The sequence below is a fragment of the Myotis daubentonii genome, chromosome 13, assembly GCF_963259705.1.
Source record: "Myotis daubentonii chromosome 13, mMyoDau2.1, whole genome shotgun sequence".
In the NCBI taxonomy this organism is placed as follows: domain Eukaryota; kingdom Metazoa; phylum Chordata; class Mammalia; order Chiroptera; family Vespertilionidae; genus Myotis; species Myotis daubentonii.
This window is the reverse complement of record NC_081852.1, coordinates 43,182,416-43,208,917: the sequence shown is the minus strand read 5'-3', so window position 1 is coordinate 43,208,917 and position 26,502 is coordinate 43,182,416. Positions and strand designations below refer to the sequence as shown.

The 26,502-nt window shown below is 37.5% G+C and overlaps 2 protein-coding genes and 1 non-coding gene across 6 annotated transcripts in view; 2 read left to right on the top strand and 1 right to left on the bottom strand.

The window, feature by feature from the left end:
- The window catches only part of RRP12 (ribosomal RNA processing 12 homolog), a 142,813-nt gene that overhangs the window by 73,270 nt on the left and 43,041 nt on the right, over positions 1-26,502 (top strand). The window lies entirely within an intron of this gene.
- Positions 1-26,502, top strand: part of ARHGAP19 (Rho GTPase activating protein 19) — a 48,270-nt gene that overhangs the window by 1,588 nt on the left and 20,180 nt on the right. For 3 of the 4 annotated variants that reach the window (XM_059660966.1, XM_059660967.1, XM_059660964.1), the window contains exons 2-7: positions 9,913-10,178; positions 11,953-12,033; positions 13,795-14,004; positions 17,866-18,092; positions 20,693-20,779; positions 26,030-26,095. In XM_059660966.1, the coding sequence (XP_059516949.1) occupies positions 9,913-10,178; positions 11,953-12,033; positions 13,795-14,004; positions 17,866-18,092; positions 20,693-20,779; positions 26,030-26,095 (937 nt within the window). Of the gene's footprint in view, positions 1-7,504; positions 7,657-9,912; positions 10,179-11,952; positions 12,034-13,794; positions 14,005-17,865; positions 18,093-20,692; positions 20,780-26,029; positions 26,096-26,502 lie in introns of those variants that run through there. The other variant, XM_059660965.1, reaches the window with a different exon arrangement.
- Positions 15,944-16,050, bottom strand: LOC132215093 (U6 spliceosomal RNA). The gene has a single exon (XR_009448447.1). It is a non-coding gene; the product is annotated as a U6 spliceosomal RNA (small nuclear RNA).

Here is a 26,502-nt window from a genome sequence, read left to right as displayed (position 1 = left end):
AAGGCAGCCAATTAATGATTCTCTCTCATCTTTGATATTTCTATCTCTCCCTCGCCCTCTCTGAAATAATAAAAATATATTAAAAATAATTAGCTAATCGGACATAACTTTATTATGCGATGTGACTGATAAGATGCAACTCTAGAATACGACCTATATATTTATGGTTCAAGACAGAGCACTCGTATTGGACGTCTGTTGTTGTGCTGGCTGTTGTCATTTTTTAAATTTAACAGTCGAAGGGAAAAGAGGTCAGTGCCCCTGGCGAAATAGTCAAGTATTGCATGTTGAAAATTCTTGTGGCACAAGTGTTGAAAATCCCTGAAGTAGAGTGTTCTTATTTACATTGCGTCAGTGTAAATCAGGTAACTTTTTAGTTTGGCGTCTCTTGGTGTTTGCTATACCAAATAGGAGATTCCAAGTCTTGGGAAGCTGGGTTTATGAGTGGGCACTGAGCTCCTTCCCTAGCTGAGATGAGCGTGGTCAAATGTGTTATTAAAAATTTTATAAGGAAGAGTTTTCCACTTTTGGAGCTGCCTATAAATGGTTGACCCCATTTTTAGAGCAGAAAACATAGAGGGGATCAATAAATTTGATTAGATTATCCCTTGTTCTGCTGTAAGATCTTGAATTATGATGAAAACCTAAAGACAAAATACTATTATTTAGTGGAAATGGTTTAAATTCCTTGAAAGGATGTTGCCAATTGAATTTAAATTTGAGTGATAGTATTAGTTACATAATCAATAGGTATTCACAGAATGTTATCTGAACTTGAAACCGGTTTACCAATTTTATATTGTAAAAGACAAGTTAGGTTTCTGAAAGGCTTTTTGAGAGCAGGACACATGTATATTTTTATTCATATTCTCAACTTAGCACCTTGCTCACCGGTCATGAGATAACTGGTGTAGACACATTTGGACACGGAAACATGAGTTATTTCGTGACCAGTCAGCAAGGTGTTCTTATTAGTTTAGCTTTATGTAAGTGGTCAATAATGAGTGAATAATAGTCTTTATAATTTCTAAGGTATAAAATATTACTTTGTGGTGATAAATACCATACAGATTCTTGTTTGCCCTTTAGATGTTAACCTAATGTTCTGTTGATGGTGTGGGCCCTTGTATTCCATAATGAAGTGTCTGATTTGTGCAGATAATACACACTTGCATTTTTAAATATATTTTTATTGATTTCAGAGAGGGAAGGGAGAGAGAGATAGAAACATCAATGATGAGAGAGAATCATTGATCGGCTGCCCCTTTACACCCCACCCCCCCCATACCCCCTACTGGGGAGCGAACCTGCAACCCAGGCATGTGCCCTGACCGGGAATTGAACTGTGACCTCTTGGTTCATAGATGCTTAACCACTGAGCCATGCTGGCCAGGCTACTCTAGTACTTTGAAATTTGTTCAAGTTAAGATCAAATATAATAGTCAATATATTTTTGCAGACTATTGAAATCTAAATTAAAGATAAGTCCATAATACCAAACCTAGGACAGCTACTCATAAGCACAGGCCTTAGATTATAAGTTTTTGTCTAAGAAATTGGATAGTGTTCCATGAAATCTTATGGTATACTTATAAACTTAGAACTTTGTTATTAAAAAACAAAACAAAACCCTGCCAGCTTAGGCACATGGGGCTATTTTATTCTTTATCTTTATGTGCAGCTTTCACATTACCAGTTTAAATTTGATATAGAAAAGGAAAGAAACAGAATAGCCTTGTATGTATTCTTATCTAATAAAGTGACACTTTTAAAGCCATATTTCAGAGCTATGATCTGAACATTGTAAAAGCAGTAAGAGAGTGCATACTTCTCTCAGGGTGGAAAGCCAGGTTTAGACAACTTTAAATATAGCTCATATTTTGATAGATTTGCCAAAGTTGTGGTTCTTGGAGAACAAATCAAGTTAAGCAATTCATTAGGAAGGAAACGTTAGTTTTGTGGGTATGCAGCTTTAGTAGTAGTCAGCCAAGAGATACGTCTGCAGGATATAGGTTTTGCTTCCTTGGACTTTTCAGACTCATGGCTTCCGCATGCCTCAAGAAAACACATACATTTCATTTTTCTGTAATTGATTTTTTAGCTGTGGGTTCTGTTTCTAGTTCTTGCACTAAGCATATCACCTTTCATGTAGGGTTCCATCTAGTGGTAAAACTAATCATTGCAGACTCTACATAGGTTATAAAAATGATCTTTTTTGAGGGGTAGGGCTTACCTTTATCACTCTTGGGATAGTGACCTAGTATATGCATTTAAATACTGAAGCTGCCCTAACTGGTTTGGTTCAGTGGATAGAGCATCAGCCTGCGGACCGCAAGGTCCCAGGTTCGATTCCGGTCAAGGGCATGTGCCTTGGTTGTGTGCAGGAGGCAGCTAATCAATGTTTCTCTCTCATCGATGTTTCTAACTCTCTGTAAATACTGAAGCCATTTGCTACCTTTGTGTGCCTGCATACATAACCTAATTCTCCTGCTTCTGGCCATTTAGAGCTTTTATGATTAGGAAGTTAACTTTTAGTAAAAAAAAAACTTTTAGTATATACTTTGATTATCTATGGTATTTACATCAAGTTATGGTAAAATTTAGGTCAAAACTACTTGGTTTCTTAAAATAATTTGTAATGAAAGATGCTGATTATAAAGATGAATGTATGGAATAATATAATCAATACTATTTTCCTATTTCTCAGCTTAAAGAAATCTTAACATTTGCCATATTTACTTCAAATGAAACCCTCCCTTTTCCCCATAGCTCAGTGATTTATCACAAGAACATTGCTAGCATCCTAGAAGCTCCCCTCATGCCTCCTCTTATCACTAATCCCCAAAGGTAACCATTATCCTAAAATATATGATAAATAAATCTGTTTTTCTTTGTAATTTTACCACTTAAGCAAGTATCTCTAAACACTATAGTTTTGTCTGTTTCTAAAAATTTGATATAAATGGCATTATATAGTAAATAGTTTCTGTGTGTGTGTGACCTCTTTTGCTTATCATTATATGTGAGATTCATTCATGATTGTGCATATAACTGGAATTTGTCCATTTTCATTGCTGTAAAATATGCTATTATATATGTCACATTTTTTTTAAACATACTTTATTGATTTTTTACAGAGAGGAAGGGAGAGGGATAGAGAGTTAGAAACATCGATGAGAGAGAAACATCCATCAGCTGCCTCCTGCACACCTACTGGGGATGTACCCGCAACCAAGGTACATGCCTTTGACCGGAATCGAATCTGGGACCTTTCAGTCCGCAGGCCAGTGCTCTATCCACTGAGAAAACCAGTTAGGGCTATATGTCACAGTTTTTAAACCATTCTGCTGGACATTTGCTTCTAGTTTTGGCTGTTTAGAAATTGATGTTTCAGTGAACATTCTTGTTTGTGATTTTTGGTGAACATGTGGCTGCATACATTAGACAGGGAATGGAATTGCTGGATCATATAGAGGGTACACTGTTGTTTAACTTTAGTAGATAAGACCAAATAGTTTTCCCAAATGGTTGTATCAATTTATAGCCCCACTATCAGTGTAAAAGAGTTACTATTATTTTCTGTATTAAAAATATTTTTATTGATTTCAGAGAGGAAGAGAGAGGGAGAGAGAGGTAGAAACACCAATGAGGAGAGAGAATCATTGATTGGCCACCTCCTGCATTCCCCCCATGGGATCGAGCCTGAAACCTGGTCATATGCTGTGACTGGGCATTGATCTGTGACTTCCTGGTTCATAGGTTGACACTCAAACACAGCTGGGCTGTTACTTTCTTTAAACCTTGCTAATGTCAATATCTTTAATTTTAGCCATTCTTTTAAATAATAGTATGTCATTGTCTATTTATTTTTTAAGAATAATTGATTGATTTTTAGAGGGAGACGAAGGGAGAGAGAGAAACATCAATGTGAAAACTCAATATCAATCTGCTGCCTCCAGCATGTCCCCCACCCAGGAGCTATAACGCAGGTGTGTGTCCTGACCAGGAAACAACCAACACCCTTTCAGTGTACAAGACGATGCCCAACCAACTGAGCCACACTGGCCAGGGCATGCCATTGTTTTTTGATTTGCATTTCCCTGATGTCTAATGATACTGAGTAGTTTTTTCCAGGAATATTTTTAGCCATTTGGCTATATTCTTTTTTTTAAACAAATATATTTTATTGATTTTTTACAGAGAGGAAAGGAGAGGGAGCGTTAGAAACATCGATGAGAGAGAAACATCAATCAGCTGCCTCTTGCACACCCCCTCCTGGGGATGTGCCCACAACCAAGGTACATGCCCTTGACCAGAATCGAACCCACGACCCTTGAGTCCGCAGGCCGACGCTCTATCCACTGAGCCAAACCGGTTAGGGCAGCTATATTCTTTTTTATGAGATTTTGTTGAGATCTCATGACAGTTTTTCTATTGGGTCATTGTTTTTTTCTAACTGATTAGTAGAGATTCTTAGTATAATCAGGATATGAACCTTTTTTTTTCCTGTATAGTTATATATTGCAGGTATATTTTCCCATCCTCTGTGGCTTGCTTTTTCATGTTCTTAATGGTTCTTTTGATGAGTACAAGTTCTTATTTTAATGAAGTCAGATGTATGAATGTTTTTCTTTATGGTTAATATTTTTTTGTGTTATTTAAAAATTATTTACCCACCTTGAGTTTAAGAATATATTATTCCAGAAAAAAGCAACCATGTAGGTTGCTTGGTGTAAAATAAAGACAAAGATTTAAAATATATATATATATATATATATATATATATATATATATATATATATATATATATACATATACATATATATACATATATATATATATATATATATATATATATATTTTTTTTTTTTTTTTTTCCCTTCTAGCTCTAGCTGGTTTGGCTCAGTGGATAGAGTGTCAGCCTGAGGACCAAAGGGTCCCAGGTTCGATTCCGGTCAAGGGCACATTCCGGTCAAGGGCACATGTCGGGGATTGTGGGTTTGATACCCCCTAGGGAGCATGCAGCAGGCAGCCATTCAATGATTCTCTCTCATCATTGATGTTTCTATCTCTCTCTCCCTCTTCCTTCCTCTCTGAAATCAATAAAAATATATATTAAAAAAAGAATAGCCCTGGCAGGTTTGGCTCTGGATAGAGTGTCAGCCAGTGGACCGAAGGGTCCCAGGTTTGATTCGGTAAAGGTCACATGCCTGGGTTGCGGGCTCAGTCCCAGTAGGGGGCATGTAGGAGGCAGCCAATCAATGATTCTCTCTCATCATTGATGTTTCTATCTCTACCTTCCTCTTCCTTCCTCTCTGAAATCAATAAAAAAATTAAAAAAAGAATATATTCTTCTATATTATCTTCTAATAGGTTTATTGTTTTGCTGTTTACCTTTAGATTTACAATTTATTTGGAATTGATCTGTATGTATAGTGTTGAGATAGGTGTCAATTTTCATTCCATAGATGTTTAAATGTCCCAGCACCACTTAGTGAAAAGGTTATCCATTCCTCACAGATTGGCAGTGCCACTTTTATCCTGAATCCAGTAAAGAAAGTAGAAAAAAGGAAGTGAAAAAGATATGAGCATAAGTTAATGATATAACAAATGTAATAGAGGGATTCAATAAAACCTTGACAAAGCTAATAAAATTGGTAAACCTCTAATAAGATTCATACATTAAGAAAGATAAATCATAAATTACCAATATCAGGAACAAAGAGGAAGACATCACTATGGAACCTAGACACATTAAAAAGTTCCTAAGAGGATGTTATAAACAAGCTTATGCCAAAAAGTTTGAAAATTTATGTGCAATAGACAAATTTCTAGAAATAAACATCCTATCAAAATTAATACAAGAAGTAGAAAAATTTGACTAGTCCTATAACACAAAATGAATTGAATATATAATTAAAAACCTCAAAAAGAAAACTAGGTCCAGATGGCTTCATTAGCCAATTCGATCAAACATTTAAAGAAGAAATAACAACAATCTCACATACACTTTTTTGGAAAATAGAAAAATAAGACACATTCTCCAACTAACTTTGTAAGGCCAGCACAATCTCGATACAAAATCTATTGAAGGCAATACAAGAAAGGACATACGGCCTGCTGATTTGGCTCAGTGGATAGAGCATTGGCCTGCGGACTGAATGGTCCCAGGTTTGATTCCAGTCAATGGATATATTCACATGTACCTTGGTTGAGGGCACATCCCCAGTATAGGGTGTGCAGGAGGCAGCTGATCAATGTTTCTCTCTCATTGATGTTTCTAACTTTCTGTCCCTCTCCCTTCCTCTCTGTAAAAAATCAATAAAAAATATATTAAAACAACAACAACAACAAAAACACAAGAAAGGACATATATAGACATATATGAAGAAACCTAAACAAACTATTAGCAAACTAAATTCAGCAATATATAAAAATGATAGTACATCATAACAGCATTGGGTGTATTCTAGAAATGCAAAATTGGTTTAACATTGGAAAATTAATCTGTTATTTACCACATTAACACAATAAAGGAGAAAAGTTATATAATCATCAATAGATATAAAAATTGATAAAATTAAGCACTGACCCATGATTATGAATAAAGAAATAACCCTTATCAAACTAGGAATAAAAAGATACTGCCTGAATCTGATATTCTTTGTCAAAATGATGGGTGGGGAAGGATACCATTTTTCAATTTGCTTTACCCTGATACCTTCTAAAGTTGAGATTCTTTTCATGTTTATTAGTCATTTAGGTCCCCTCTTCTATGAATTACTTGATCATATCCTTTGACTAATTTTTTATTGAGTTGAGTGTATTTTTAAAATAAATGTTATGCATACTTATAAATCCTGAATGCTAATCCTTTTAGCATGCAAATATTTTTTCTCCAGTTTATGGCTTATTTTTTATTATTTTTAAAGTTTTAAATTTGTTTATTCATTTATTATGAATGGATATGTTCACATAAATAAAAAATCCAGAAAGTACAAAAGAACATACAGTGAAAGTTTCTCTCCCACTCCTGTTCTTTCATGCAGTTCCTCTCTTCAGAGGCATTGTGACTTCATTCTTTAAGAACTTTGTTTATACTGTCATTTGTTTATAGAAATTTAATGTACTTAAATGTATCAATCTTTTCTTTGTGGATTGTGCTCCTTTTACCTTGTTTAATACTGCCTCATTAATTTATTCTTCTATACTGTTTTCTAAAATTTCTATATTTAGATCTTTATTCTGTCTGGAATTTATTTTTTGTATGTATGATGTGAGGTAGGGGTCACCTTTCCCTCCATATAATACAACTACTGGTCCTTACACTTTTACATTATGTGGTTGTTTCATCTACTACAACTTTCTGTGTGATAGGAGACTATTGTTGAATTTCATCTATATGTTGGCAAATATAATGAACTAGTCCAGTTTTTAATTTGTTTTGTTCCTTCTTGCAGATGAGTGTGTAGAGTCTTAATAAGTACTGCCTTTCAGGCCCCATAATGTGCCCTTGTGTCCTGTAGCATGCCTGGAATTTGTGTAGGCTGTAATGAGGCAGGGATAGGAGGGTTCCTTTGTCACAACAAACAAGGAGAAAGCTTTTCGCAGTCTCTTCGATTTACCAATGCCTCATCCGAAGCTTTCAGCTCTTATGTAAGAAATTTATTTTTTTTTTGAGCAAACTTAGAGTTTGTATTAAAATAAGATACTGCAGAGTAGGGCATTGTCATTGCTTAAATATAGTATTTTTTCTTTAGTCCTAGAAATCTCTTGAATCCTTCCATGCTTCTTGATATTCTCAGCTTTGTATTGTGGGGTCATGTATTCTGTGGAAATGAATTAGGTACATTACTACTTAGAGGAGTCATTTTTCCTGGAAGAGTGCTAAGTGTTGTGGAAAACTTAAGTTGTGATTGTTTTTATTGTGGGAATGTTTCTATGAGTCAGGTGAATTTCGACTTTGCTTGACAGATGTGATTACTTGTCCTTTCTGGCTTGTGTTCTATGTACTCATCTGTTATATAACAGATGACTGTTTATATAATAAGGATTAGCACAAGCCATCTTCTATAATAATAAAGGTGTAATATGCTAATTAGACCGGATGAAACCGGGGCTGTGAGGGCAGCCTGGGTCCCAGGTACCTGCCGGGGTCCCAGGTACCTGCCGGCCGGAGGAGGGAAGCCTGGGTCCTGGGTGCCAGAGGGAAGCCGGTGCTGGCAGCCGGGGGAAGGAAGGCCTACTCTTGCACGAATTTCGTGCATTGGGTCTCTAGAAATAATTTTTAATGGGTACAAACAAGTGATGATGGCTTTGTTACAAGAGATTGAATAATATAGTTTTTATATGTAGCATATTAAAAGCAAAATGTACAGTAGTTAGGTATTAGGAAACACAGAATAGGGAAGGAATTATTTCTGAGTCAAAGGAGCTTTGCCAGGAATATAACCCAAGTTAAGTAGGAGTAGAAAACCAGCTAAGATCAAGAGCCAATAGAACATTAAAAAAAAAATTGATTCTAGAGAGAAGAAGGGAGAGAGAGAGATAAAAAGAGAGAGAGAGAGAGATAGACAGTGATGTGAGGATTGGTTGACTCCTGCACGTGCCCTGACCAGGTATCAAATCTGCAGCTTGGGTATGTGTCCTGACTGGGAATAGAACCCACCACCTGTTGGTGTACGGGATGGCTCTTCAACCAACCTAGCCACACTGACCAGGACTTGCTGAGTATTACTCAGTGATAGAAGAGTGAAATTAGAAGCAAAATACTATTGACTTTTTCAAGTGCCTTAGAAGAATCTGTCTGAGGAAAGACTGGATTTAGATCATGAGCCAGAGGCATCCAGAATTAAAGGATTTTCAAATAAAACCTATTTCTGGACCTGGACAGGCTGAATTAACATCTATATTTTTACATACCTGTGCCTTACATTCTAGTGAAGCCTTTTTGGTTATGAGGAACAGAATTCAAGAGTGTTTGGCTCAATTAAAAGGAGTTGACTATAAGGAAATACCTACCTGTGTAGGGACCCAGGAACCAAAGAACCCGATAGGTAATTGTCTTCAAAGTGTCTATGACACTATTTAGATTTAGTTTTAAGTCTTCAATAGTATCATCATGCTTACTGTCACATAGTTCCTGTGACAGTAAACATGATTAACCTGAATGTAGCGGTTGGCAGCAATTGGTGACTGCATCGTAAATACCGTCTAGTAGTGACTGTGTTCCCAAGAAGGACTTAACTTGATGACTACCCATTGCTCTGTTAGGGGGAACAGCTGCAGGCCTGATGTTTTACAAGTATTTAACAGTAATCATTCAGGGTTTAACTGTTTTAATAAGGAAATGTAGTCTATGTGACTAGCAATTCTAATATGTTATTAGATTTGGGAGGCTGTAAGGATCTGTATCTTCCTATGGTATATGCCTGAAATTAAGAGGCAAATCCAAGTCACAGAGGCTATCTGGTCTCTTTTCTTCCTTTTTTAAAATTATTATTATTTTAAATATATTTTTATTGATTTCAGAGAGAGGAAGGGAGAGAGATAGAAACATCAATGATGAGAGAGAGTCATCGATCTGGGTGCCTCCTGCACACCCTTACTCATGTGCCCTAACCAGGAATCGAACCATGATCTCCTGGTTCATGGGTTGACGCTCAACCACTGAGCCACATGTCTTTTCTTTAAACTAAATTCCTAAGTATCTAGGTGGGTATGACTTAAACAGCAACAAGTTCAAATTGTCTTCTTTTGTGCAGTGACCAGATTAAGGATAAGGTTTTTCAAAAGACCAATGTGTAGATTAACCCACAGAAAGAGTGAATAACTGTGTGGTTGAGAGGGCATGAGAAACACATGAAAATGATCTAGGCCCACCCCAAGATTCTTTTGTTTCATGTTTTTCAGTGATGCCATCTGCAATTTTGTTATCTGCAATAATTCTTCCCTTCGAGGTCAGCCCATTATCTTCAATCCTGACTTTTTTGTGGAAAAACTCCGTCATGAGAAACCTGAGGTGTTCACTGAGTTGGTGGTCAGCAATATCACAAGGCTCATTGATTTACCGGGAACTGAATTGGCTCAGCTGATGGGAGAAGTGGAACTTAAGTTGCCTGGTGGGCCTGGCCCAGCGACAGGATTCTTCCGGTCTCTAATGTCTCTCAAGCGAAAGGGTAGGAGATGTGTTCGGGAAGGGTGTACGCATCTTAGTTGCTTTTTGGGTTTCATTCTTGTCATCTGTATGTTCATTGAGGAGTTGCTAATACCATAAAGCAATTTTGGTTGTTGTTTTTTCTTTCATTTTCATAAGAAGTAAAACAACCAAAATTATTTTAAAAGTCTAGATAAATTAAAGCCAAATATATGTCAGTCCCTGAGAGGTCACAATTAGTTTAGGTATTTATCAGGGACACCTTGATTTTCATTCCCTATTAATACTGTACTAAAATAATGCTTAAAATAAAACAAAGTTCATAGCTAGAGAGTACAGTAGAGACAGTTTGAGCATTTTTTTTAATTGCAGTTGTTAGTTCCCAGATGTTTTAACAGCTAGAAGTGCACCTGAAAATGCACCAGGAAATGCAATCAAAACAACTCTCAATCAACTCTGCAAGTTTAACATTAGATTGTAGGTTTCTTGAATGGAATGCTTCAATGGAATGCTTTGAAAAAGCAAATAAAAATATCTATGACTCACCCCAAAACAGCCTTCCCAGAAAATAAATTACAGTGCTGCTTTAAAAAAAAAAAAAAAAAAAAAAAAAAATATATATATATATATATATATATATATATATATATATATATATATGTTTTATTTATTTCAGAGAGGAAGGGAGAGGGGTAGAGAGAGAAACATCAATGATGAGAAAGAATCATTGATTGGCTGCCTCCTGCACACCCCCCACCGGGGATTGAGCCCATAACTGGAGCATGTGCCCCAACTGGGAATCAAACTTTGACGCTCAATCACTGAGTAACACCAGCTGGGCTACAGTGCTACTTTTGATAAGATATTAAAGTGGTACTATCTTATTTTATTAAATATAAGGAAATCATTAAGGTAGCAAAAAGTTTAAACATTATAACCTGACCCTGTATCTACTCTAGTGGATAGTCTGTCATGCTTTGACAATTATGGCTCTAAGTTCTATTATTTGTTTGTTTTTAAATTAAATATCAACATTTTAGGTATTGTTACTTTGTCTTCAAGAAACCTACAATCTAATGTTTTTTTTTTTTAAAATGTATTTTTTATTTTATTTTTTTTAATATATTTTATTGATTTTTTACAGAGAGGAAGGGAGAGAGATAGAGAGTCAGAAACATCGATGAGAGAGAAACATCGACCAGCTGCCTCCTGCACATCCCCCACTGGGGAAGTGCCCGCAACCCAGGCACATGCCCTTAACCGGAATCGAACCCGGGACCCTTCAGTCCGCAGGCCGACGCTCTATCCACTGAGCCAAACCGGTTTCGGCAAGAAACCTACAATCTAATGTTAAACTGTCAGAGTTGATTGAGAGTTGTTTTGATTGCATTTTCTGGTGCATTTTCAGGTGCACTTCCAGCTCTTAAAAGATTTTTTTTCTTTTAAATATATATTTATTGATTTCAGAGAGGAAGGGAGAGGGAGAGAGAGATAGAAACATCAATGAGAATTGATTGGCTGCCTCCTGCACACCCCCTACTGGGGATCGAGCCCGCAACCCGGGCATGTGCCCTTGGTCAGAATCGAACCTGGGATACTTCAGTCCACAGGCGGACGCTCTATCCACTGAGCCAAATTGGCAAGGGCCAGCTCTTAAGGTTTTTGTTATTGACTTTGTGAAAGCCTTTGCTGAACTGTGACATCGGATGCTTGAGTGGTTTTCAGTATGCTTATTTTTGTATTATTTGTGGAAAATATAGTCCTGTGTTATTGTTTCTTTTTTTTTTTTTTTTTAGAAAAAGGAGTAGTATTTGGATCCCCACTGACAGAGGAAGGCATTGCTCAGATATACCAGCTAATTGAATATCTACACAAAAGTAAGACTACTTAAAATTTTGTTGTTCTTCGTTAATGAAGAATTGTCTGCTTTCTATTGAGAGCTGTCACCCTTGAGTTAGTAGGTGCCAATTAATCATCAACAAAGACACTAATCAGTGATAATTTCAGGTGGCATGTTTCTAAATATATTCTGTTTTAAATTTCACTTCATATATTGATTTGTTTTTTGTTTTCAAATATGTATATAAATTAGCTCGTGTCAATCCCATCTTCCCCTTGACTCAGACTTTTTTTCTGGAAAAATACATTGTCCCTAGAGAATCATAACATTTACTCAAGGGAGAATGATTTATCACCAAAGATACTTTTATCTTTAGAATTATATAATTAAAATACATTCTTTACTTAATTCCCATTTTCTTTTTTAGTAGTCATGCTGGTTATGTCATTCCTCTAAGTGCTTGGCACAGCTGAGTGTATGTGAAGTGTGTGGCATTTTATGACCCTTTGATAAATTCAACACAAACACTGTGCTAGAGCTAGAGCAGAGGTTAGGCAGCCTAAGGGCTACATTCATGTTTTGTTTTTAGTTGGCAAAGGATTAAATTAAAAATACAATTAGTTATCAGTGTTTTAAAATGGGGAAAGTCTAGGTTTTCAATTTCCTGGGATGATAGGAAGGTCTAGCAGCCTTGGGCCCTGTTGCCACTTTGACACAATCGGCTAGAGCAATGGTTCTCAACCTTCCTAATGCCACGACCCTTTAATGCAGTTCCTCATGTTGTGGTGACCCCCAACCATAAAATTATTTTCGTTGCTACTTCATAACTGTAATTTTGCTACTGTTATGAATCTAATGTAAATATCTGATATGCAGGATGTATTTTTATTGTTACAAATTGAACATAATTAAAGCATAGTGATTAATCACATAAACAATATGTAATTATATATGTGTTTTCTGATGGTCTTAGACGACCCCTGTGAAAGGGTCGTTCGACCCCCAAAGGGGTCGCAACCCACAGGTTGAAAACCACTGGGCTAGAGCACAAGTATGTGCTCTCCAGTTCGATATGGTTTCTGTTCATTCATTTACTGTTGCCTGCCTGGCCCTGTCTTCCCAATTAGCGAGTTATATGAAGATAAATATGTACCCAACCTGAAAACTTGAACTCTCAGGCTTCTTCCAATCAAACCAAAGGTATACGTCCCATCTTTTTTTATCGGTTGAGATTAGTGTAGACCTAGTTGGGAGGGAAGCATAATTTAGTTGGGATGATGCGAAGTTTCCAGGAATCTTAGGCTGAAAGGTGATCTGACAGGTTAGAGTTCCAATTCCAGAGGCAACACAGAGACTTTAGATTCATTTTGGGCTGGGAAACTGTTTATAGGAGCAATAAACATCCACAGATGAACTCGGCCCCTTCAAACAAACTCTCAGATGGCCAAGGAAAGGGGCCTTCAGGGAGATTTGGCTTTTCTTCCAACTTGTTTTTTGAGCTCATTTCTATTATTTAGATTAAATTCAGTCTCTAGACGTGTCTCAAGACGTCGAATGACTCCTGAGTGGACCACCTCTTAGTCCAGGAGATGTCCAGGTCTCAGGGATGCTCAGATTTGTCTCCACAGGGGCTAGTGGATTCTAAACTACTCTGGGGGAAAAAAGGCAAAAACCTTCTTCAAGGTCTTCTGAAAGAGCCTTTCAAGTGTAAAGTAGTCTTTTAGATGACTTATTTTAACCATACTTTCTCTTTTTGTTTCCTTTTTGTATGTCCTCTATTTTCTTTCATACTAAACAGACTTACGAGTGGAAGGTTTGTTTAGAATACCAGGGAATAGTGTCCGGCAGCAGATTTTAAGGGATGCTCTCAATAATGGAACTGATATTGACTTGGAATCAGGGGAGTTTCACTCAAATGACGTTGCCACCTTGCTGAAGATGTTTCTAGGAGAGTTACCTGAGCCCCTGCTGACACATAAACATTTCCATGCACACCTCAAAATTGCTGGTGAGTAAGGGGAGAGGAGATGTAAATGTATTTCTTTTAATTTAGTAAAGTCCTTTGGAATTTTCTATTGTTTATAATCCACAGCAATACTTCTAAACCAGTGGTCGGCAAACCGCGGCTCGTGAGCCACATGTGGCTCTTTGGCCCCTTGAGTGTGGCTCTTCCACAAAATACCACGTGCAGGTGCGCACGTACAGTGCGATTGAAACTTCATGGCCCATGCGCAGAAGTCGGTTTTTGGCCTGGGCGAGTCTATTTTGAAGAAGTGGCATTAGAAGAAGTGGGGGTACGTTCGCTGAGGTCGACCCCTCAGATTGAGGACGTTTTGAGCAAAGGCCGGCTTAGGAGTACCCTAATTAAATTAATAACAATGTACCTACCTGTATAGTTTAAGTTTAAAAAATTTGGCTCTCAAAAGAAATTTCAATTGTTGTACTGTTGACATTTGGCTTTGTTGACTAATGACTTTGCCGACCATTGTTCTAAACAAACAAACAAACAAACAAAAAAAGAAAGACAGGAAGGGAGGGAAAAACAAAACAATAAAGCCCCTACTTTTGTTAAAACTTCATGGTATTTTTGGACTTCTGGGCACTCATAAGTTTTGGCCAGCTAAGTTTAATTTAATCAAATGTGTGTTGTTGTTTTTTTATAAATTCGTTTCTTTGAACATAAAATCTGGGTTTAATTTTTTTTTATTCCTCAGGGATCCTAGCATAGTGCTTTGAATATGTCAGTTGCTCAGTAAATGTGTGCTTGCCCTGGCTGGTGTGGCTCAGTTGCTTGGTTGCCTTCTCATGCACCAAAGGGTTGGGTTTGATTCTGGTCAGGGCACATGCCTGGGTTATGGACTCAGTCCCTGGTAGGGGGTGTTTGGGAAGCAGCCGGTGGATGTTTCCCTTTCACATTGGTGCTTTTTCTCTCTCTCCCTCTCCCTTCCTCTTTCTGAAATCAATAGAAACATCTTTAGAAAAACAAACAAAGAAAACCTTTATAAATAAATAAATAAACACATGCTTTTTATTTGATTTAATTTACATTCCTGAGATGGTTATAGGTTTGGTACATTTGCCTTGGTTTGAGGTTTTAGCTAAGTATTATTATGCCTCAATTGAGATCATCTCTACTCTTGGAAATTTTTTAAAAAAATTTTCCCTAGGATTTTTTAAAAATTGAATTTATGGGGGTGACATTGGTTAATAAAATTATATAGGTTTCAGGTGTACAATTTTATAGTACATCACCTGTATATTATATTGTGTATTCATGACCCCAAGTAAATTTGTTTTTTAAAAGTAATTTTATTTGCTGCCTAAATACTAGTTAATACATTCACATTGTTCATATTCAAAGTGTTCAAAAGACTATACAGTGAAAAGACTCTATTCTACCCTTGCTCCCCAGCACCTGGTTTTTCTTTCCAGAGGCAACCAATGCTATGATTGCTAATTATCCTTCCAGAGATATTTTATACACTTACAAATACTTAGATAGATTCCTTTTTTTATGTAATGGTGGGGTATTACATTCATGGTTATTTTTTTACTTACTATATCTTGGAGAATGTTCCATTTTCAGCTCATAAATAGTTTTCTCATTCTCCTTTATGCCTGAGTGGTAGGGAATTCATTCTTCAATTGCACATCTGTAATACTGCTATAATTTAATGCCCTTGAGCATTTTTCGTTTGCTTCTAATTTTTTTTAATCCTCACCTGATAATATATTTTTAATTGATTTTTAGAGAGAGAGAGAGGGAGAGAGAGAGAGAGAAACATTGATGTGATAGAGAAAAATTAGTTGCCTCTCATAGGCGTCCCAACCAGGGATTGAACCTGCCACCTAGGTCTGTGCCCTAGTTGGGTATTGAACCCACAATCTTTTGGTGTATGGGATGACACTCCAATCAACTGAGCTACCTGGCCAGGGCTAATTTTTTTTTTTTTTTTGAATGCTTCATGAATTTGTGTATTATCCTTCTGTAGGGGCCATGCTAATATTCTCTGTATCATTCCAATTTTAGTATATGTGCTGCCAAAGTGAGCACCCCTTGCTTCTAATTTTAAGAAAAATAAATAAAAGATTTTTTCTTTTGAATAATTTTTACTACTTAAAAGGAAACTAAGTTTAAATTTATAAAATCGAATAAGATTAGATTTTTTTATCTTTTAAAAATATTTTTATTGATTTCAGAGAGGAAGAGAGAGAGAGAGAGAGAGAGAGAGAGAGAGAGAGAGAGAGAGAGAGAGAGAGAGAGAAACTTCAGTGATAAGTGAGAATCACTGATTGGCTCCCCCCAACCCCCCACCCCTCACTCACAACCTGGCATGCACCTTGATCGGAAATCAAACTGTGACCTCCTGGTTCATAGGTTGACACCCAACCACTGAGCCACACCAGTGGGGCAAAATTAGATTTAAAAAAAGATTTTTATTGATTTTTAGAGAGAGAAGGAAGGAGAGAAACATCGATGTGAGAGCAAAACATTGATCTGCTGTATCCTACATGGCCCCCTACCCAGGATCAAGCCTGAAACCCGGGCATGTGCCCTGACCAGGAATCAAACCAGCAACCTTTCGGTGCAACGGGAGGATGCCCAACCAACTGAGCCATACCAGTCAGGGCAGATTAGGTTTTTTTTTAGCACTATCAGTAATAACCCAGATGATACAAATGAGAAAATATTACTAGAGTATTATATAACTTTACAATTACTTTGGAGAGAAAATTGTTTGATCTTTGAAAAAGATATGGAAAATATTCATAAGTTTTTTTTTTTTCCCCATAAGTTTTTTTTATAAGGGTAACATGAAGAATCTTTTTTTCTGTTTGTTTTCCCATTGAGTTAACTTAGTACAGTATTTAAAATCCTCCCCTTCCCACCCCATGATTCACTGTTCGTTGAGGTCATATTGAGGTATGGCACAGTTGTTGCATTTGCTATGCCTTGCTCATAACTGGAAGGGATTTTTGTTTTCAACTTCATATTAACAGGGAATAGTTTCTAGAAATATTATCTTTGTTTCCTAAACCTGGAGTTATTGCAGTTCAGCAGCTTAACCAACACATTGTAATCATCTTCAGGTCTATATGAATTATATGCAAATAGTTATCTGTGTCTTTTGAAATTCCCATTACCCAGGGTTTTTATTGATAACCTGTGTAGCCTCTTAGGGGAGAAACAATCATTCTGACTCCATGAGGACCTGCCTGGATTATCCTGTTATCAGAGCATAATTCATTCTCATATTTCTTTTAGCAATAAAATATCTGAGTGAGGAAAAGTGAAGGGAGTGGAATTATTAAAGGTATATGTGGACATATATTTATTTCTCTTGGGTGTACACCTAAGAGTGGAATCACTGGGCCATATGGTAACTCTGTGTTTAACTTTTTGAGGAACTGCCTAACTATTTTCCAAAGTGGTTGTACCATTTTACATTCTCACCAGCAATGTAAGAAGGTTTAATTTTCTCAGCATTCTTGTTAACACTTGTTATTGTCAGTCCTTTTTATTATAGCCATACTAGTGGGTATGAAGTAGCATCTCATTATGGTTTTGATTTACATTTCCCTGATAGCTAATGATACCGAGTGCACAAATGCTTACTAGCCATTTATAAATCTTCTCTGGAGGAATATTTATTCAAGTCTTTTGCCCATTTTTGATTGGGTTTTTCTTTTTTATTATTCAGTTGTATTGACATTATTTTATTATATTTTGCTATAATCTCTGGTTATGCCTAATTCTTTTTTCTTCTTCTTTCTTCGATTAGAGTTGAGGGGAGGATAATAGTAGGAACATTTTTTCCCTCTTGCTTGTATTTCCTCCCTACTTGCAATCATCTCTTTTGTCCTCAAGATTTGATGCAGTTTGATGATAAAGGAAACAAGACCGATAGACCAGATAAGGAGCGGCAAATTGAAGCTCTCCAGTTGCTCTTCCTCATCCTTCCTCCACCCAATCGTAACTTGCTGAAGTTACTGCTCGATCTCCTGTACCAGACAGCAAAGAAACAAGACAAGAATAAGATGTCTGCCTATAACCTTGCCCTTATGTTTGCACCCCATGTCATGTGGCCAAAAAATGTGAGTGTCGAGGGGAAGAGCAAAGACTGCTTGGTATTCTTGGGCTGGGCCTTATTCTGTGACTGTACCTTAGTGAGGTTATCAAGGGTCCAAGGTCTAGCCTTCTGTTTAACAATTTTAGGAGCTTGCTTTATTAGTTCATTTAAGAGTCATCAGACCTGCCCTGGCCGGTTTGGCTCAGTGGATAGACTGGTGGCCCGAGGACTGAAGGGTCCCAGGTTCGATTCTGCTTGGGGGCATGTACCTTGGTGGAAAGGCTTAATCCAGCCACGTTTGGGGCCACGGGGGCAACCAATGGTTCTCTTTCTCTGTCTCTCCCCCTCCCTTCCACTCTTTCTAAAAATAAATGGAAAAATATCCTCGGATGAGGATTAATAACAACAAAAAAAGAGTCATCAGACCTGAGGTGGCCAATTTCTGTTAACCTCACTTATAAATCAATCTCTGATAAATCTGAATGGCAACTTATTAGTGGGAACTCAATGGGATTATAGCTACTAAATAAACAAGAATACTCATTTTGGTGGGTCAATCTGAATTCCTTCTTAACGTGAAAGCCATCTTGGGAAACCACATTGATTCCTGAAGATTACATGGTATAAATTTAGAATAGAGTTGTTTGATCTTACAGGATATCACTAAGCTTTTAGATAAGATGACACATAGAACAATCCTGCCTTATCCTAACTTTTCTATTTCCTGTAGATATTCTCTCCTTGGATAAAGCTGAAAGTGCTTCTTATTACTGAGAACATGGCTTTCTCAGTGACTTGTATGAGAAATAAATTATCGAAAGTCTTTTGAACTCATTCTTGACCTGGAGATACATAGGTCCATATTCCTGTCCATTCATGTAGATTTTATTGTATGATGGAATTGGGAGGCAGGAAACCAGCTGTGACCTGTATCCCTTTTTTTTTTAAATCCTCATCCAAGGATATTTTTCCCATTGATAGTTATTTATTTATTTATTTAAAATATATTTTTATTGATTTTTTTACAGAGAGGAAGGGAGAGGGATAGAGAGTTAGAAACATTGAAGAGAGAGAAACATCGATCAGCTGCCTCCTGCACAACCCCTACTGGGGATGTGCCCGCAACCAAGGTACATGCTCTTGACTGGAATCGAATTGGGACCCTTCAGTCTGCAGGCTGATGCTCTATCCACTGAGCCAAACCCGTCAGGGCTCCCATTGGTCTTTAGAGATTGTAAGGGAGGGAAGAGTGGAGAAAGAGAGAGAAAGATAAGGGGGAGGGGAAGAGAAACATTGATGTGAGAGAGACATAGCAACTAGTTGCCTCTGATATGTGCCCTGACTGGGGGCCAGGGATCGAACCTGGAACTGAGGTACGTGCCCTTGACCGGGAATTGAACCTGAGACCCTGCAGTCTGCAGGCCAATGCTCTACCACTGACCAAACCCGACCAGGGTGTGGCCTGTATTCTTTATGTTCTCTATGCTTAGGCTCCTTTTTTGTAAACTGGTCATAATAGTATTTTTCCCACTTATCTGACAAGGCAGATGGATGTGGTGACTTATAAAATATTTTGGGGATATAAGAAATGGGAAAAGAAAGATTAAGGAGAGGTTATGTGGTACATTTCACTTAACAGGTAACTAGTTAAAAAAATAATATAAAGTTCCAGGCCCGGAAGGGCCTTTCCTCAGAGAAAGGTTGGTGGGGGGTGGGGATGAGGGTGGAAGGATGGTTGGGTGATGAGAAGAAAAGGACACACCAACATTTTTCCATATTAAGGATTTTAGAACCAGCTGATATTGTGGAGAAGGAGTAATCTGTGCTTATAAAGAGATTTAAGAGGTCTTGCTAAAAGCAAAAATGAATAAAGATATATGTTGAAGATGAGGGCTTTGGGATAGTAGAGATGCTGAAGTGCTTAAAAGAGGCAGGAGAGCCTGGCCGGTGTGGCTCAGTGGTTGAGTGTCGACCCATTGTCCAGGAGATCACAGTTTGATTCCCGGTCAGGACACATGCCCAGGTTGCAGGCTTGATCCCCAGTAGAGATTGTGTAGGAAGCAGCCGATCGATGATTCTCTCTCATCATTGACGTTTCTGTTTCTCCCTTCCTCTCTCTGAAATCAATAAAAACATTAAATAAAAAAGCAATAGAAACAAGAGAAGAGAATCAATGACAGTTTGTATTTTTAAGAAACAGATGTCACGTTGGTATCAATTAGTAGTGACAGTTCTCTTTTGTCTCTGGAGGAGCTCCTTTCTCGGAGGGGGCAATGGTGGTTGGTACAGATTCTGTTCTTCCTGACCCTTATCCCAGACTAGATCTTCTCTAGCAACTCTGCTTGCATGTCTCATTTTCAAGCAGAATTAGGAAATGAAAATTGGTTCCCAAGGATTTCTTGGTCACTTTAGGGTCACGTGGTTCTTCCTAGATTATGTCATTCCAGTGGAAATCTGCTGAACCAAAAAGCCTTTGCAGAATGAAACATTGTATTAGAGGCACCTTGGTTAGGGACAGAAACTATCATGTCTTTGAAAGAATAAGCTTGTTGGTAAGTAAGTGGAGTATCTGCCTTCTATTTCCCAGTTTGTAATCCCCTTTTTTTGTTTCTTTTTCCTGAATAGGTCACTGCAAATGACCTTCAAGAGAACATCACGAAGTTAAACAGTGGGATGGCTTTTATGATTAAACACTCCCAGAAACTTTTTAAGGTAGGTAAGGGAGGGGAGTAGGGGGTAAAAGACAAGGAGGATGGAGCAAGGTAGGATGCTTAGAGGGCTGTTAAGGTGATGGTAACCAGTTAAGAAAGGCCCTGGGACTGGTAAGCAGATTATACAGTAGCAAAACCTGGAGGGAACAACCAAGTGGGGAGGATAGGAAGGTACCTGGAGGCTGAGCAGAGCTTTGCCCCCTCGGTAATTGGCTTCATTCCTCCGAGTCATCCTTCCTTTTTCATGAAAAGCAGCATATGTTGGCCACTTAGTTTTATCCTCCCTGTTTCCTTCCAGTAGAATTTTGAGGGTCTGACAGCCTCCTTTCATTTTGTACTCTGTCCCTTTTAGTCTAAACCAGCAGTGTTTCTGCCAACATCATTTTCTCAAGAACTTTGTAGGTCTTCTGTGGATTTCAGTGGGATTCACTCCATTAGACAGAAGCCAGGTATATAAATCTCTTGAAGATAAACCCTTCTCTACTTGAGAAGGCTGAGGGACATGACCTTTAAGCTTCCTGGAAGGCCCTCTGGTTTGATTGAGAGGATCTGTGAGGCACAGCTTTACTCTCTTGAAAGGGCTGTTTGTGTGACTGGATAGTCTGACCTTTTGATGTTTATAAGATTTTATAAATAAAGGTTGCAGTCACATCCTTGGCCTTTTCTGATAGTGAATTTCTTTTGTCATCTGGAAAGGCTGAGAATTTTTAGGACCGCCCAGTTCTGTTTTCTTTTCTTCAAAAAATTTTTTAAAAATATATTTTATTGATTTTTACAGAGAGGAAGGGAGAGAGCCAGAGAGCCAGAAACATCGATGGGAGAGAAACATCGATCAGCCGCCTCCCGCACACCCCCCACCGGGGATGTGCCCGCAACCCAGGCACACGCCCCTGACCGGAATCGAACCCGGGACCCCTCAGTCCGCAGGCTGACACTCTATCCACTGAGCCAAACCGGTTTCGGCTCAAATTTTTTATTGTGGTAAAATACACATGACAAAATTTACCATCTTGACCATCTTCAGTGGCATTAATTTGTTGTTGTTTTTCTAAAACTTAAAAAAAAAATTGATCTTTATGGTTGAAAGTATTACAGATGTCCTTTTTGTTTCCCCCTTTGGCATTAATTTTTGATAAGAAGTGTCCAGACTTGTAGAGACTTTTTACAAGAGTTTATTTGAACCAAATGAAGACATATGCCGAGGAGCAAGGTCTCAAATGCTCCAGAGAATAACTGTTTTGCAGCTTCTTTTGTACATTTGAAATTCAGGAGGGAAAGTGAGGAAGATTACATGGAGGTAGGGAGAAAGCAAGGCGGGGATTGGATTACAGGATAGTTAACAAGAGTATATGCTTTCTTGACGGCTAATATCCCTTCCTAGGGGTATTACTTCTGGTATTTCAAAGGTGTGTTAACCTAGATGCACAAAACCAATGGACAGGGCTTGCACAAAAACCTCTCCCTAAAGAAGATATGGGCCTTGGCTGTGACTGTCTACCGTGATGACCTGCCCAATTAGGAGGTTATGATCAGATCACCCTGTAAAGTTACTTTTATAGAATTCCTTTTTTTTTTTTTTACCACAAATTACATACATACTGCTGTGCAATGATCACTACCATCCATCTCCAGAACTCTTCATTTTGCAAAACTGAAACTATATACTTGTACTTCACTGTGAAGGATTTTTCTTTTTTAATGCTCACCCGAGGATATTTTTCATTGATTTTTAGAGAGAGTGGAAGAGAGGGAAAGACAGAGAAATATCGATGTGAGAGAAACACATCAATTGGTTGCCTCCTGCCTGCACCCCAACCAGGGTCTGGACCAGGGAGGAACCTGCAACCAAGGTACCTGGCCTTGACTGGAATCAAACCTGGGGCTCTTCAGTCCACATAGTGATGCTCTATCCACTGAGCAAGACCGGCTAGGGGTGAAGGATTTTTTTTAAGTGACTTAAAACAACACAAATGTATTCTTTTAATGGTTATATAGAAGTCTGACTGGAGTCTCACCGGGCTAAAACCAAGGTGCTGGCTGCATTCCTTTGTGGTTGTTCAGGAGAGACTGATTACTTGCCTTTCCCCCTCTGGAGCTTGCCCACATTCCTTGGCGCATGCTCCCCTTCCTTTGTCTTCAAGACTATCAGGGTGGCATCTCTCTGACCATTCTTCCCTAGTCACACTTCCCTCTGGCCACATCTGGGAAAGGGTCTCAAGTGATTATATTGGACTCACCCTGACTAACCTAGGATAAGCTTTCTACTACAAGGTCCTTAACTTAATCAACACCAGCAAAGTTCGTTTTTACCACGTAAGATAACAAATCCCTGTGAAGGATTTTGAGAGTACAGATCATACAAACCCTAGAGATAAAACTAGAGTACAATTTCCTAGATGTAGTTCAGCTTAGTACAAATTCTAATGATTAGACTCTTTAAAATATTCTTAGTTTTTACTCTATTTTCTTCCATAGATGCTTCTTTCACCTTCTCATTCTTGGGGTTTTCATCTTCGTTTGCTACTTTAGCTTTGTTTCCAGGCTAGTGTGAGCACTGTTTGAGTCTCCGTTGATCACTAAAGGAGAGAAAAAAAGGCTTTTGGAGATTTATCTTGGAGATTTAGGTCTCATCTCTTTCAATTTGGGCCAGAACTGGTGTCCTTGTGGGCACCCGTTTTACCATTTTGGCTGATGATGTTCTTCCCTGAGCTTTTCCTCTGGATGAAAAATGGTTGTTCTGCGTGCTCTGTCACTTACTCTGAGGTAGTGTTTAAACTCCAGATTTGTGCTTGTGCTTTGTTGTGTCTTCTTGTTCTCGGGCTCCTTTGTATGGATTTTTATCCTCCTTAATCCTCATATCCTGTGTTGCCTCATTCTGTGTTCTTTGTATTCCCCGCCCCCCCCTACCATTTTTCTGAAATTCCTCTTAGCTGTTTGTAGTTCTGTCCTCTGTTGTCTGACCCAGTATGATTTTATCTCTCTTCAACATGAGTCATCACATCTTAACCTATGGACTTAAATATACAGTTAAGGCCAATTTTCACTTTATTTGGGAAGTCCTTCTTTTCCTGTGAATTATAAAATACTTAAGACCCTCGGATTTTTATTTAAAGCAGTCCATCTCTGGCTCCCTTTCTGGATATCCTTCAGCTATATTATCTTTTGGGGGCAGACTTTTTGTTCATTTGGTTTTGTTTGTTTCTGGCATAAAATGTCCCCAGCTTCCCTGGCTGGGTAGCTCAGTTGGTTAGAGTATTGTACCAATACGCCAAAGTTGTGGGTTCAATTTCCAGTCAGGACATGTACAAGAAGCAACCAATGGGTGCATAAATATGTGGAACAACAAATTGATGTTTTTCTTTCTGTCTCCATCTTCTTCTCTCTCTTTAAAATCAATCAGTCAATAAAAATAAAATAAAAATGTCCCTAGCTCACTCTTTTTGCTTTGCCCTGGGCCTGAAATCAAGAATTTTCTCCAAGGAACCTTGGTTTCTTTAACACTAGGTATACTCATTGTTTCTGGGGTGTCATTGGCTCTTTGAGGGCAAGGAAGTAGATTAAAATTTTTTAGCAAGAAATCTATATTAATACTATTTCCAATTATGATTTAACATTATAGAGCTTTTTCTTGACTTCTTTCACTTTATATTTTCACCTTTTTATTCTTTTAAAAAAAATATATTTTATTGTTTTTTTACAGCAAGGTGGGGAGAGGGATAGAGAGTTAGAAACATCGATGAACTGCCTCCTGCACACTCCCTACTGGGGATGTGCCCGCAACCAAGGTTCATGCCCTTTACCAGAATTGAACCTGGGTCCCTTCAGTCTGCAGGCCGATGCTCTATCCACTGAGCCAAACCGGTTAGGGCACACCTTTTTATCTTTACATTGCAAATTCCAGATTTTCATAGCATTTATGTATGTTATTATTTGCTTTATTCTATGATATACATAAAATGGTTTCAAAATAATACAGCTGTTACTACTTATAGTAAACCTACATAAACCCGTTGATGGAAGTTTAAGATTTCTTGGCAGTTCCTTTTTTCTTAAATATATTTCATTAAAGATGTATAGTCAGAATACAGTTTTCAAAAGCTAGGTGAAATAATTCCTTTCTCTTTGTTTATAGTATCAATTTGATGTATAGATATGTTCACTTATTTTCTGTTTCTGTTCAGTTTTAGGATTTACTTTTTTTCCCTTTTGAATTTAATTTAATTTTTTGAATCTGTAATATATTTACATGGTTGAAAAGTTAAAACTATACGAGAAGGTATGCTTGGAAAAATCTCAGTTCTTTCATTATTTGTATTGTTTTCTGGTTTATCCTCCTAGTGTTTCTTTTTCTAAAATCAAATAAATGTGTCTACATGTGTATATTCTTATTTCCTCTTCATTTTACTAAGTACTTTTATATACTGTTCCATAACTTTTCTCATGTAACAGTAGATCCTGGAAATCACTCCCTACCTGTTCACAGAATGTTTCTTCCCTTCTTCCCCTCCTTATTCCTTCCCTCCCTTCTTTTGTTTTTAATGACTGCAATAGTACTGCATGTGTGGATGTATAAAAGTTCATTCAACCAGTCCCCTACTAGTAGATATTTGAGGTTGTGTCCAATCTTTTGATTTATCTTATCCAAGTTTATTTTGTGTTTCTGGAGTTATATCTTCAGGATAGATTCACAGAAGTGAGATTTCTGGGTAAATGGTAAATGCAAATGTAATTTTCTTAGATGTTGCTAAGTTCTCTTCCATAATGGTTGTATTATTTTACACTTATATTCGGACAGTATCAGGGTTTTTGTCATAGGATTCTGGGCAATATATAAGTAAGCTAAATTTTTCCTTGTCTGTTGTTACCTCATAGGAATTCTAAATGGTATTTTCTATATAAAAATTCCAAAATATGACCACTGTAATTTGTAAGAATTTTAGGGGTGGTTTTGCCAAGTATAAGCATTATTACAAATATCTATATTTTTGTTTCTGGCTCATTTGACTATATTCATGCCATATTTGATTCATAGAACAGGAACAACTATAGTTGTGTCTTCTTAGTTTTCCCATCAGATTTGTTGGAATTATCTTTTTGGTGGAAGCTATAAAGTAGGGCATTTTGAAGATCTTTATTTTTTCTAAAGTAATCTGCCAGTCAGATTATTTTGAAAACCATTGTCATTGAGTCTTAAAAGAACTTTAGATACTACTTATTGCTTGGTCTTGGTTTTCTTTCATTACCTGCCCAGGCTCCTGCTTACATTCGGGAATGTGCCAGATTGCACTATTTGAGCTCCAGAACTCAAGCATCCAAGGTAAGAATAGGAAATTGTTCTTAGCCCACACAAGGAGAGCATTAATTAAAATTAATGGAGTTTAAAACAAAGTGTGAAATCAAAGTAAAGCTCTGAAAAATAAAATGTTTTTATAGTTTAAAATTATCTAGTCATTTTGAGGTAAGGAAAAAGACTGAGAAGAAAGTTATATGTTGAAATAAAAATGCCCCTACACGGTCTGCATTCTGAGGTGTGCCACTGATGGCATAGAGTAGACTGTATGTGTAAAGGTTTCCACAGAGCCCGTGTGCATTCTTACAGCATATGGTATAAACAGTCTGTGAATAGCAGATGTATGGAATATTTTATCATAATAAAAGTACAACTTTATGTAATACAATCTTATTTCAGGTTCAGTAGTAAGGTAACAAACATTGTCAAGTAGC